Source organism: Natator depressus, chromosome 1, assembly GCF_965152275.1.
Source record: "Natator depressus isolate rNatDep1 chromosome 1, rNatDep2.hap1, whole genome shotgun sequence".
Lineage (NCBI taxonomy): Eukaryota > Metazoa > Chordata > Testudines > Cheloniidae > Natator > Natator depressus.
In genome coordinates, this window is record NC_134234.1 from 156,782,225 (window position 1) to 156,795,968 (window position 13,744).

A 13,744-nucleotide genomic window follows, 5' to 3' on the forward strand; every position below is an offset into this window, starting at 1 on the left:
GGGCTCCGGGGCCCAGTTCGCCCCGGGCTGCAGCCCCTAAAGCTCGTGGGATCCGGCCCTGCCGGGCGGGGGGAGGCAGCTCTGAGAATCGCGGCCAAGGGGAGCTGCGGGGGGCGGTGCCTGCGGGGCAAGCACAGGGCCGCGCAGCGCCTCCTGCACTCCCCACACCGAACGGGAGCTGCCCCAGGTTAGTGCTCCAAACCCCTGCCCCAGCCCTGAGCCCCCTCCCGCACCCTTGCTCCCACCCAGACCCTGCACCCCAACCCTGAGCCCCCCCTCCCGCACCCTTGCTCCCACCCAGACCCTGCACCCCAACCCTGAGCCCCCCCTCCCACACCATTGCTCCCACCCAGACCCTGCACCCCAACCCTGAGCCCCCTCCTGCACCATTGCTCCCACCCAGACCCTGCACCCCAACCCTGAGCCTCCTCCCGCACCATTGCTCCCACCCAGACCCTGCACCCCAACCCTGAGCCCCCCCCCGGCACCATTGCTCCCACCCAGACCCTGCGCCTCCAGCCCACTCCCTCACCCTAACTCCTGGCCAGACCCCCCCCAGCCTGCTCCCGCACCATTACTCCCACCCAGACCCTGCACCCCAACCCTGAGCCCCCTCCCGCACCATTGCTCCCACCCAGACCCTGCACCCCAACCCTGAGCCCCCCCCCCGGCACCATTGCTCCCACCCAGACCCTGCGCCTCCAGCCCACTCCCTCACCCTAACTCCTGGCCAGACCCCCCCCAGCCTGCTCCCGCACCATTACTCCCACCCAGACCCTGCACCCCAACCCTGAGCCCCCTCCCGCACCATTGCTCCCACCCAGACCCTGCACCCCAACCCTGAGCCCCCTCCCGCACCATTGCTCCCACCCAGACCCTGCACCCCAACCCTGAGCCTCCTCCCGCACCATTGCTCCCACCCAGACCCTGCACCCCAACCCTGAGCCTCCTCCCGCACCATTGCTCCCACCCAGACCCTGCACCCCAACCCTGAGCCCCCCTGGCACCATTGCTCCCACCCAACCCTGCACCCCAACCCTGAGGCGCCCCCCCCCCCCCCCGGCACCATTACTCCCACCCAGACCCTGCGCCTCCAGCCCACTCCCTCACCCTAACTCCTGGCCAGACCCCCCCCAGCCCCCTCCCGCACCATTACTCCCACCCAGACCCTGCACCCCAACCCTGAGCCCCCTCCCGCACCATTACTCCCACCCAGACCCTGCACCCCAACCCTGAGCCCCCCCCCGGCACCATTGCTCCCACCCAGACCCTGCACCCCAACCCTGAGCCGCCCCCCCCCCGCCCCTGGCACCATTACTCCCACCCAGACCCTGCACCTCCAGCCCACTCCCTCACCCTAACTCCTGGCCAGACCCCCCCCAGCCTGCTCCCGCACCATTACTCCCACCCAGACCCTGCACCCCAACCCTGAGCCCCCCCCCGGCACCATTGCTCCCACCCAGACCCTGCACCCCAACCCTGAGCCGCCCCCCCCCCCGCCCCTGGCACCATTACTCCCACCCAGACCCTGCACCTCCAGCCCACTCCCTCACCCTAACTCCTGGCCAGACCCCCCCCAGCCTGCTCCCGCACCATTACTCCCACCCAGACCCTGCACCCCAACCCTGAGACCCCCCCCGCACTATAACTCCCACCCAGACCCTCCACCTCCAGCCCACTTCCACACCCTAACTACCTCCCAGAGCCTGCACCCTGAGCCCCCGGAGGAGAATGCAGAAAAAAAATGAAAACCGGGGCTGGGGTGGGGGGAGAGATAAGAGAGAATTCCTGCCTCTCTCCCTCAATCCCTCGTTGGGGTGGGGGGGCAGGATCTAGGGATGGGATCTGTTGGTCCCCTCCCAGGGCAGGGGTACAGGATCTAGGGGGGTCCCTATGGGGTGCAGGGGGTTCCTGGAAGGTGAAGGGGGGGTCTGTTGGTCCCTCCTTGAGGCAGGGGGGATGGGATATGGGGGGATTCCCCATGCGAGTGCAGGGGTGTCAATGGGGCTGTGGAGGCAGTCTGTCAACCGGTAAACCTGGAAGTTAGACTTATACCCACTATTAATAGTATTAAGCCCTCCCTACAACCCCCCCAAATTTAGAAGTCAAACTATGCCTATGTCTAAATCCCATCCTCTTTGTTATACTTTAACTTCACACAGCGTCCCACAGGAGATCAAAGTCGGACCAGATGTAGTGTTCACAGCACTGAAAACTATTAGAGGGTTATCCAGGCTGTCTGTCTCTCTCTCTCTCTCTCACACACACATCTAAAAATGCAGTGCACTTTAACAATTTAAAACGTTGGCTCCCAAGCACATCCTCAAAGAGGTAACAAACTTTGTATTTATTTTGCATCCTATATCATTATGCTGGTAGAGATACTGATAATTTTATAGGGAAAATGCCTATGCCCAATAATTCATTTATTCCTCTCTCTTATTTCAGATTTCCTTGCAGTGTCTGCCAGCCTACCCACACTTAGCTATGAAAAGAGATGAATTAAACATACCCACAAACTTTTAAATACTTACTGAGAAGAGGCAAAAGAAATTCCTTCCTGTCTTGTGCTTGGTTCAAGAAAAAACTAATACAGAATTCTTTTGTTCTTAACCTTGTCACCAGCTCCACCTACAATACATGACAGAAAACAGGAGAAATGAAAGTTACTCAAAAGCTTACCATTTGGTGGCAGCACTGTGAATTGATTTTGCAATGTAATACATTTTCTTTCTTTTACACTTTTGTCATTAACTCCATCCACATTCTCAGGCAGTAATCAGGGGAAATGAAACTAACTTGAAAGGGTATCTTAGCATCACTGTAAATTAGTTTCACAATGGAATTCATGTTTCCAGAATCAGTGTTGCATTTACTCTCACATGTTCATAGAATCATAGAACCTGGGTTCTATGACTGGAAGGGCCCTCAGGAGGTCATCTAGTCCAACCCCCGGCTCAAAGCAGGATCAATCCCCAACTAAATCATCCCAGCTAGGGCTTTGTCAGGCCTGACCTTAAAAACTCCTAAGGAAGGAGATTCCCCCACCTCCCTAGGTAACCCATTCCAGTACTTCACCACCCTCCTAGTGAAAAAGTTTTTCCTAATATCCAACCTAAACCTCCCCCAAACTGCAACTTGAGACCATTACTCCTTGTTCAGTCATCCTCAATAAGGATTCTTTAAAATACAGCCAGCTCTCCTGGACTCCTTCCCCCTCATGGGCAGGATCCCCTGGGAGAACAACATCAGTTCCCTGAGGGAGTAAAAATCTGCTTTTCTGAAGTCCATGGTCTGTATTCTGCTGCTCTCCTTTCTTCCTTGTGTCAGGATCCTGAACTCTACCATCTCATGGTCACTGCCTTCCAGGTTCCCATCCACTTTTGCTTCCCCGACTAATTCTTCCCAGTTTGTGAGCAGCAGGTCAAGAAGAGCTCTGCCCCTAGTTGGTTCCTCCAGCACTTCCACCAGGAAATTGTCCCCTACACTTTCCAAAAACTTCCTGGGTTGTCTGCACCGCTGTATTGCTCTCCCAGCAGATATTAGGGTGATTGAAGTCCCCCATGAGAACCAGGGCCTGCAATCTAGTAACTTCCGTTAGTTGCCTGAAGAAAGCCTCGTCCACCTCATCCCCCTGGTTTGGTGGTCTATAGCAGACTCCCACCACGACATCACCCTTGTTGCTCACACTTCTAAACTTAATCCAGAGACACTCAGGTTTTTCTGCAGTTTCATGCTGGAGCTCTGAGAAGTCATACCGCTCTTATATACAGTGCAACTCCCGCACCTTTTCTGCCCTGCCTGTCCTTCCTGAACAGTTTATGTCCATCCATGACAGTGCTCCAGTCATGTGAGTTTCCCACCAAGTCTGTTATTCCAATCACATCAGAATTCCTTGACTTTGCCAGGACTTCCAGTTCTCCCTGCTTGTTTCCCAGGCTTCTTGCATTTGTGTATAGGCACATAAGATAACTCTCTGATTGTCCTGCTTTCTTAGTATGAGGCAGGAGTCCTCCCCTCTTGCGCTCTCCTGCTCGTGCTTCCTCCTGGCATCCCACTTACCTCAGGGCTTTGGTCTCCTTCCCCCGGTGAACCTCGTTTAAAGCCCTCCTCACTAGGTTAGCCAGCCTGCTTGCGAAGATGCTCTTCACTCTCTTCGTTAGGTGGAGCCCCTCTTCCTAGCAATCCTCCTTCTTGGAACACCATCCCATGGTCAAAGAATCCAAAGCCTTCTCACCAACACCACCTGCATAGCCATTCGTTGACTTCCACGATTCAGTGGTCTCTACCTGGGCCTTTTCCTTCCACAGGGAGGATGGACAAGAACACCACTTGCACCTCAAACTCCTTTATCCTTCTTCCCAAAGTCACGTAGTCTGCAGTGATCTGCTCGGTGTCATTCTTGGCAGTATCATTGGTGCCCATGTGGAGGAGCAAGAAGGGGTAGTGATCCGAGGGCTTGATGAGTCTTGGCAGTTTCTCCATCACATCATGAATCTTAACTCCTGGCAAGCAGCACACTTCTCGGTTTTCCCAGTCGGGACGGCAGATAAATGACTCAGTCCCGCTTAGGAGGGAGTCGCCGACCACCACCACCACCCACCTCCTTCTCTTGGGAGCGGTGGTCATGGGAACCCCCATCCCTAGGACCGTGCGTCTCATGCCTTCCAATCGGCGGAGTCTCCTTCTGTTCCCTTCCCTCAGATTTATCATCTAGTGCACTATCCCCATTAGTACCTGTGGAGAGAACATGAAAACGGTTGCTCACCTGTATCTGCGTTGCTGGTACATGGATGCTCCTCTTTCTTCTTCTGGAGGTCACATGCTGCCAAATATCTTCACCATCCTCCTGTCCCCGCTGCGCAGCCTGCTGTGATTCTTCAGAACATTGTGCCCATAGGAGTAATCCTGACGTCTGTCCAGGAAATCTTCAGGTTTCTCTTATGCAACGCAGGGTCGATACCTGTTGCTCCAGACTTTGAACCTTCTCTTCCAATATGGAGACCAACTTGCACTTTGTACAGACAAAGTCACTTCTGTTCTGTGGAAGAAAGACAAACATGGCACATCCAGTGCAGGTCACAACAGCTGATCGCTCACCATATTACCTTTCTTCTGCGAGCTTCCTCAGCTGTTGCAATAACTACTCAGAGAAGCCTGCAAGATGTAAGCCTCAGTGGGCTCTCCCCAGGTGAACTCCCAGTCAAATTCCCTTTGTTAGCCTCTCTGCTGTTCGCCGCTTAGCTGGTTCACAGCTGGCTGCCTCTTTTTAACAGTCAGGCCCCCTCAAGGCCTACCTGGAACAAAGCACCCCCAATTCACACTTTGCAAGCCATGTTGTATATGGTTAATGCAACTTATATTTATAGACGGCTGCAGTTACTGCTCTTCTTTAATACAAGGTGGCAGGGTCTAGTGCAGGGGATCCAAAGCTTTATAGCAGTATGTGCTGCCTCTCAGTCTCACCAACCCAAGAAATCAAAAATAACAAATCAGGCCTCCAAAAATCAAGAGATTGGCTTTAAAAACCTTGATTTTAAAGAATGCTGGGTCTCTTTATTTGCCTTTGGGGTTTTTGAGCCTTTAGATTTCATGCATACAAGCTTTTCTCTGCAATCAGGAGGACTAAAACCAACTTTAAAATGAATCTGAGGTTCCTGACTCCAGGAGCTGGGGGTCTAAGAAAATCAACAAATCATCATGAGCGTTGGCACCACTGCTGTAGTAAAGAGAAGACCTGGACAACAATGCAAAACAAATGAATCCACACCCAAATCAATTTCTGATCCACTCAAAAAATCAGTCTTAATGCCCTCCCTTGCCTATTCAAAAACCAATTTCCTCAACAATAACAGTCAAACTTGCCAAATATACAAACTCAGGCCTACTCCCCCCACCCCCCAGTCCATTGTCACTTCAGCCTCCAGATTCTTTCCTCCTCCTCGTCTCCTCTCCATGCAGGGTCCCTCGCTCCAGGTTCCTGCTCTACTTCCCCTTACTCCCATCCAGGCTCCCTGGTCTCCTTTCTCTTCTTTCCACACTCCCCTGCCAGTTCTCCACCCAAACTCCTTTTTTTTCTGCCCAGCCTAATCTCCCATGGAGGGGCCCCAGCACCTGGGTCCCCAATTCATTCCCCCTCTCAGATGCCAAAGTATCATTATTATTAGGACTGGGCGGGAAATGGTTTTTCCCTTCCCATGAAAATTTCAAGAAATTGAAAAATTGTCCCATCCCGAATCAGGCTGGGTAAGGTTCCTCAGGTCTCCTTTGAGGAGCCCCCTTCGGTGGTGGGGGGGGGTTGGTGCTCGCGTCAAGTGGGGTGATCAGTCGTCCTGGTTCGCAGCTGAGCCATGGGGCAAATGGCAGTTCCAGCATCCTGGATGGGGCCTAGGCTAGTAAGAAGTCTGTGGCTCGGGGCTCCTGCCCAAGGACTAAACTGACAAATAGTCAATAGCTCAGGCCTTCTGCAATGCACTCTCTGTGGGATATTTAAGTAGTAGTTTAATTCCTCCGTCCAGATGTGAAGCGTAGTGGGTGGGGGTGGGCACATGGCGTCACATTCCCCCAGACTTATGGCACCCTTGTCATGAGGTCTTAGATCATCACATGAAGAGGAATCCCATTTTGCTTCCTGTGTCAGGAAGCCCATCAGGTCTGGGCTGGGCTCTGTCCCCCAGGATGTTCTGAGGGAGAGCAGTTCAGCTGCTGAGCTATCTCCCTCCATGATTGAGAGCCCTGGTTTCATCCATGGTTGATCTTCATCAAAAGAAGCTGAGGAGCTCAGGTGAGAGATGGACCCTCCCAAGAATGAGGGACATTAATATGGGACAGCACTTACAGGGACATTCCTGCCTGTCTCCCTCATGTGTGCAATTATCCCCCCTGCCATATGTATCCCCAGTCTCTCCCACTGTCACCCCCCTCCCCACACACACACACAGCGTGGGGGAAGACAGAAGCCATCCGCGCTCCCCTCATCCATAAAACACCTCGTAGTGTTCTCCATGTAGGCCTCTTGACTCCCCATCAGCAGAGGGGGAGACATAGAGCTGAAGCTGTCTGAGGCCCTGAGAGACCCATCACCAGCTCTAATCCCCTGGCTCCATCCTTGTCTGTTGAGCCTTCTGCAGATCAGCAACAGGGATTCCCACTCTGCCAAACCTTAGGTGATTCATCTTCACAACAGGAAGGCAGCAGAGAGGCCGATGATGTCCTTTGGAGCCGGAAGAGCTTATGAGGGGAGCCAGAGATGTGTCCCCAAACTCCTCTATAATTGCAAGCTTCCTGACTGCCTGCATTTGATCTCATTCTCCCTTCCACACGCCCCTCCTCTCTCTCCTCCAATTGGGAGGATTCGATCCCTTGTTCACATCTTTGGCTGGGGGGAAAAATCTGTTTCTCCAGTGACTGGGTTTCTTGGGATCAAGTTACATCTATCTCTGTGGTGAAAAAGGCAAGCAGAACTTCCTTTTGTTTAAAAGAAGTGTATTGTTCCTACTGTGCCTGACAAGCTCTCCTAAGCATGCCAGATATGAAGAACCACAGCATCCTCCCAGGCTGCCTGGCCCAGTAGCTAAGAAACCAGAGTGGGACACAAAAGACCTAGATTCTAGTCCCAGCTCTGCCAATAAGCTTGTGTGTGACCCTAGGCAAGTCACTTCACTGCTTTGTGTCTTGCAACTTCCACATTCCCTCATCTTTGCTTTCTTTTCCAGTTCAATTGTAAGCTCTTTGGAGCAAGAACTGTGCCTCATTATGTGTTTGCACAGTGCGTAGCACAATGGGAGCCCAGTACCTTTTGGGACCTCTAGGTGCTACAAATAATTAATAGTAATGTTGATGATTAGCTTCACACAACTATATTTTGGTACTGTGCACCAGATATCATCTAGGGGAATCCATCCAGTGACATTAACTTTATTTCTCTATTGTTTTTTTTCCCCACTACAAAATGGACAAAAACCCCCAAAACTTTAGAAACTCTGAAAAAAACCCTTTATTTTTATGGCATTATAAATCAGCAAGCCCATGTCTAAATCACTTTACATTTTCCAGAAGAATTCAGTGGCAGCCCAAGACTTAACCTATCATCAATTTGGAGGCTAAGCTGTCTTTTATTGTCTTTCTCTTTTTAATATTTTATTATTAAGGGGTGGGGTGGGGGTAAACTCAGACTTATCATGAAAACTCAGCAGCATCTTTATGTAGCAACTGATATAGCTGCATAATAGGAGCAAAGATGAGGAAAAAGGATGTGACAGCTAGCAGTGAGTAAACAAAAATTACATTTAAGGAGAAGCTCCTCACACATTCCCTTTTTCTGGGGTTAGATTGCTCCACTTAACAGCAATTTCATAAGAATTCTCTTTTGGCAGTTTATAATTTTATCCATTCTTCCCTTTTAATCACCTCAAAATGACATGGATGCAAACTTCTGAGGCTCGTTGTGCACATTCGGTCAGTCATGGGAGTTCTCTTTGCCTACATCATCATGTCAGTTTCAGTTTCCATGCTTCAGACTCAAGAACTGAAACTTAAATTTAGCAGAGCAGAAGAAAACAGAAGTAAGAAGAGAGTGATGGGGGAGATGAGAAGAGGGAAAAAGAGTGGGTGAAAGAGGGTGATAGAAAAAGAGGTAGAGAGAAAGGATGGAGACTAGAAAGAGAGGGAAATGTGAAAAAGATAGAGGAAAGGGAAAAGGAAGAAGAAAAACGGGAGGGCAACACTAAGAATAGGGAGGGGAAATTATAATCACTGAAGGAGAGAGGAAGGAAATGGAAGGGGAAGTGCTGGTATTCCCCAATGCTAGATGTTTAGGGCTTGGTGCTGTTGAAGATGAGCTCTGGGGCATTTATTCCAGGGCTCCTAGTATAGGGAGGCAGCTGGAGACATTGCTGGGGTGCAGTGTGCCGCGCTCCCAGGTTCATTGCCAAGAATAAGGTACACATCTGCCCCCCTACAAGGCCTGTTCCAGCAGTATCTTTCATTGACTCTTCCAGGAGAGCCTCCCAACTCAGGAATGAATCTGCTCTTAAGCTTTCATGCCTTTCCCAGACTTGAAGTATGAAGGGTAGTAGCTGGGCTAGGGATGGTGGGAGCCTGGTATTGGTGTTGAGAGGGGAAGCCAAGAAGGTTGGCACGTCTTGGAAATGACTCTATAAAGGACCATAGGAAAAGCTTCTACTGGGAAATAGTTTAATACAAATGAAGTAGTGCACCCTTCATTTTACATCCTAAGGAGAAGCAGCAGGCCAGGAAGGTAGCCTATTATTTCCTGCTGAGAACTAACATGTTCATAACTATCAGAGAGAGACTTAGGCACTGATCATAAAAGAGACAGCTGTAATTTGCATGAATGGGCCACTTCCTTTGGAATTGCTCTACAAAGACCTGAGACCCTTGATAAAGGGATTATATATGCCTGAAAAAAAATAGCATTAATGGAAACAAAGTTGGAATATCATGTTTTCAAAGGCCAGGACAAATTAAAAGCTAAAGGCTGTCACTACCTCTTTAACATGGCTATGATCTGCATCTTTTTATATAAATACATTTTTATAAACAACAACATATTGAAGTTAACATTTAAAAATGAAAACAAGAATAGAAAACATACATCTGTACAAAGTAGCTGAGTTAACTTTGGTGGAGCATCCTTAACTTCAGGAATTTCGTAATGACACCAGCGTGCTTGAATATTTCAGCCTTAACATTAACTGTTTGTTATTATTATTTCATTGATTCTGCTAACATTTTTCTAAAAGGGGAAATGTTGGACTTACCCCTCAGTTTTTCTTCTCTGATAAAGGCATGAGTCCCTTCCTTGCAGCCTCTGGAGATAGAGTTCTTACGTGTTACTCCTGGGGGAATTTGGCACCAAAAAATTAAAAATTCTGTGCACAATATTTTAAAATTCTGCAAAATTCTGTATATTTTATTTGTCAAAATAACACAATATAATCATGCCACTTTCAATTATTTTGGTAATTTATTTCAAAATGCCTGTCAGCAAATATGTCTGTAACAATACAGACAACAAAAAAGATTCAGGAAATGTGTTTTGACAAATAGATTCCTTACTAGGCAAATTAATACAGAACTTTGAGTAATAATTCATTTAAACTACAATACAGAACCGTATTTCCCACACCCCTCAGAAGCAGTGCAAAGGCTTGGAGGAGTTAGGGGTAATGGAGGAGCTGAGGGAGAGGGAAGTAATTGCTGGGAAGAAGTCTGGGAGTGAAACTGGAGGGTTCTTGGGTGTGGGTGGGAGAAATATGGAAAAGGGTTTTCTTTGGAGGGGGAGGGATTGTTAGGGAGTTGGGGAACCTCCCCCACGCAGACCCTGGTTGACCTCTAGCCTCTTCCATTCAGTCAGGCACATCTGTCTTGTCCCCATGTGTTCCTGCACCCTCCTCCCCCCACCCCCATGTGTCTCTGTATCCCCACTCAGTCACCCCTCACCTCTGTATGATCTTGTTCCACATTTCCATTTAGCCCCTGTCCCAGTCTGTCCCCCCCACTGGCCCTTTTGAATCTCAGTCGGTGACAGCCCCCGCCCCCCAGCAGCCCCACATGCATCATCCATCCACATATCCCATGCTTCCTAACCTGGCTCCACTGGCAGGGTGCTGTGAGGAATGCAGCCAGCTGTTGGCTGCTACTGCTGGTCAGCCAGCTGCTCTCTGCTCTGGTGCCACCTCATGGGCAAAAGGTGTAACTGCAGTGCCTCTCCAGCCAAATGTATTTTCTGCAGAGGACATGAATTCTGTGCATGCGCAGTGATACAGAATTCCCCCAGTGGTAAAATAAGGCTTCAGTTTCTGGAGCTGAGTAGGGCCAAGAAAGTTTCCACACCACCCGGCTGTTGCCAACACTAAAGATAGGTCAGTCTATGCCCATTTGTCCCTCAGCTCTTCCACGGTGGCTAACAAACAGGTCCACCTAAGCTATGTATACTTCTCTACCACCCCTTTGGGTAGGCCATTGAACCATCTGATAGTGTCAACCTCAGTCGCTTTATTAAAACTCATATTGTACTTGTAGAGTTTCACAGAAGCATAATTACAGTACACACTTACAGAAACAACTCATTATTTATTGAGCCACATTAAGATTAGTTTATTTGCCAGTGATTGGGCCAGGACATCAGGTGTCAAACACATACACCGGATCCAGCATCTAACAACTTTATATCTTCACACTACACTTGCAAAGTGACATTTACCTTTCTTTTTTTTAAATATGTACCATACTTCCAAAATGTTAAAATAGACTAACTAGTTTCCATGGCTGAAATAAAGCATGTGGAAGAACACAACCAAAAAAGTAGTAGGAAAGCACACATTTAAAATATACTTACACTTTTGGTTCAGTCTCTCACTGCAATATAGTTTAATTCATTTGCCTACTGAAGGTTGTATGGTCTGTACCAGAGAGCTCATGTCCTCACTTGTTAAAATGAACATATGCAGAATGTTTCGCAGTAGCAACGTAATTACGGGGAAGCATAAGAAATTCATAATGCTATACACTAAACTAACTAAAACAAGACTTTAAAAATAAAATGGTTCACAGATGAACATGTGACACACACATAACTGATGATGTTAAAGCAACTTTGTGATTTAGCTAAACTCTGACTTAGTTAATTCAGTTTTTAAGGCCAGTGTAGATGGACGCACAGTTTCTAAAGGGTTATACAAAGCTCTGCTATAGGTCTTTTCAGTACCAAGAACTGACATTTGAAACAGACCATTTAAAGCAGAGAGGCTACTACAGCACAGAAAATTTTATTAAGCGAAGGTGAGCTTGTGTCAGACGATCAATTCGTCCACTCAGAAAATGCCTCTGATCGGCAGCATCTTTCCGTTCCTGAAGAAAGAAGTTCAGTTTTTCTTTTTCTTGTAAAAGTTGCAGTATTGAATTCTGTAATTTATCTCCAAAGTCCTGAAGGATGTAGAATTGGATGATCAGAGGAATTTGGTTCGAGAGACGTTTACCTGCACTCTGAAAACAGAAGATGGTTATAAAACATGACTATCAAAGAGAGGACATGGGAAGGGCTCTCTAGCGAAATTCAGTACGAAGCTACAACATTCTGTGTCAAGTGATTGTTCCAGTGAGTATCTTCACGAATTAGTCTGGAAATGGTTCAGACAGCTGAGATGCAACTTTTCCTTTTAATCCCATTTGAAAACATGAATGAGATGCGCTGCTAATTTCAACCATAATTATTCTCAGCAGCATAAACACAAGGCGGACCAGTCACTGCTGACTACCTGTATAACCTAATTAATGCATCCAATGAAGTGAGCTGTAGCTCACGAAAGCTTATGCTCAAATAAATTTGTTAGTCTCCAAGGTGCCACAACTCCTCCTTTTCTTTTTGCGAATACAGACTTACACGGCTGCTACTCTGAAACCTGATTAATGCTGACATTTGCCAGCAGAGGGCCATCCGCGAAATAACACTATTGTAAAGTACAAGCTCAGAAACTGCTTCCACAGAAGCCATAGCGTGTGGCTGACCTGCTTCCACAAACTGCTGGGGGGTAGTAATGGAGTGGCTCATAAGTAATTACGTAGGACTGACAAAAACCTAAGATACCACCCTAAATTTCAAATCGTAGGATTCTAGCTTGAATCCCTTTAACATAATCAACCCATCTGGCACAAGCAGTCAAATGGGCACAGCCCAAAGTCAACTCCGAGTATCTAGAACTTATTTGTACTAGTCCGGTGAAGTACAGGGCTGCCTTAGTGCTATGCCCGAGCCTTAACGGATGTCAGCCTGGGGATTTGATCACTTATTTAGAACCAGGAAAGCTAACTGCTATTTACTGAGCTAGTTCCCTCTTAATCTAACAAATCAGAGTACAACAGAGGCAGCAATTTATAATTCAGACAAGCTAGTCAAGATGACTGACTGGCAGAGGGAACTTAAATGCAGGACCCTTTTGTGAGAAATCTCAGTCTATTGCCCAACATTTCTCCTTTCAAATCATCAAGCTGAGGGTGAAATTTTCAAGAGTATTTAGGTGCTTAAATCCCCTTTTCAAAAGTGACACACCTAGGAACCTAATTCTCATATAAAATCAATGGCACTTAACTGCATAGGGTCTCTTGAAAATTTTGCTGAGTGTCTAATGGCTCTCTCTGCTGCAGATTCACTGCTCTAGGGTTATTTAACCTATTGCCAAGTGAAGCACTTTAGGACACCACAAATCTGTGTGAGATGATATAAAAGCAAGTTCTCTTTTGCCTTTTCACCCTACCTCATAACATCTACTGCTAACATAACCACTTCTAATAACTGTCATAATATGTTTGTTCTCTCCATGAGAACAAAATGGAAACTGAGGCCTGCTTGTTCAATGGCTGCCTCTAGTTTTATGGATGTACTGATTTGTATCTCCAGGTGCATCCATTTTGTGCCACTGCATCTGCATTTTGCTGGTGGCACACTGCTGTAGACCAGGCTGAGGCTAAAAATAAGAACCTTAATTTCTCAGTTGATGGACATAGGGCTAAATTCAGAGGTGGCCTAAGTTTTGTCATTAAGTTGGTGAAATCTGGTGTAACAGAGCAGGAAAAACAATCAAAAGGCAGATGCAGTATGATGAAGCAGGCCTCTGTTATACACTCAACTTGCAACTATACCTACATAATGATTCTGTACATTGATACTGTACTGTACATGCCTTTCACATCACATCTAAATTTGCACATAGACATTTTGCAT

At 48.0% G+C, this 13,744-nt stretch overlaps 2 protein-coding genes and 1 long non-coding RNA gene across 3 annotated transcripts in view; 1 reads left to right on the plus strand and 2 right to left on the minus strand.

Moving 5' to 3' along the window:
• LOC141997333 (interferon-induced GTP-binding protein Mx1-like) overlaps positions 1–2,617 on the minus strand; it is a 34,148-nt gene extending 31,531 nt beyond the window's left edge. Inside the window, exon 1 of the mRNA XM_074969662.1 lies at positions 2,535–2,617. The gene's annotated coding sequence lies outside the window, so the exon portion shown is untranslated. The remainder of the gene's footprint in view (positions 1–2,534) is intronic.
• LOC141997355 (uncharacterized) lies at positions 1–12,259 on the plus strand. The gene is made up of 4 exons (XR_012641713.1): positions 1–187; positions 2,163–2,331; positions 2,449–2,717; positions 11,948–12,259. It is a non-coding gene; the product is annotated as an uncharacterized LOC141997355 (long non-coding RNA).
• LOC141997324 (interferon-induced GTP-binding protein Mx1-like) overlaps positions 11,435–13,744 on the minus strand; it is a 24,709-nt gene continuing 22,399 nt past the window's right edge. Inside the window, exon 13 of the mRNA XM_074969635.1 lies at positions 11,435–12,009. Within this exon, the coding sequence (XP_074825736.1) occupies positions 11,776–12,009 (234 nt within the window). The 3' untranslated portion in view covers positions 11,435–11,775. The remainder of the gene's footprint in view (positions 12,010–13,744) is intronic.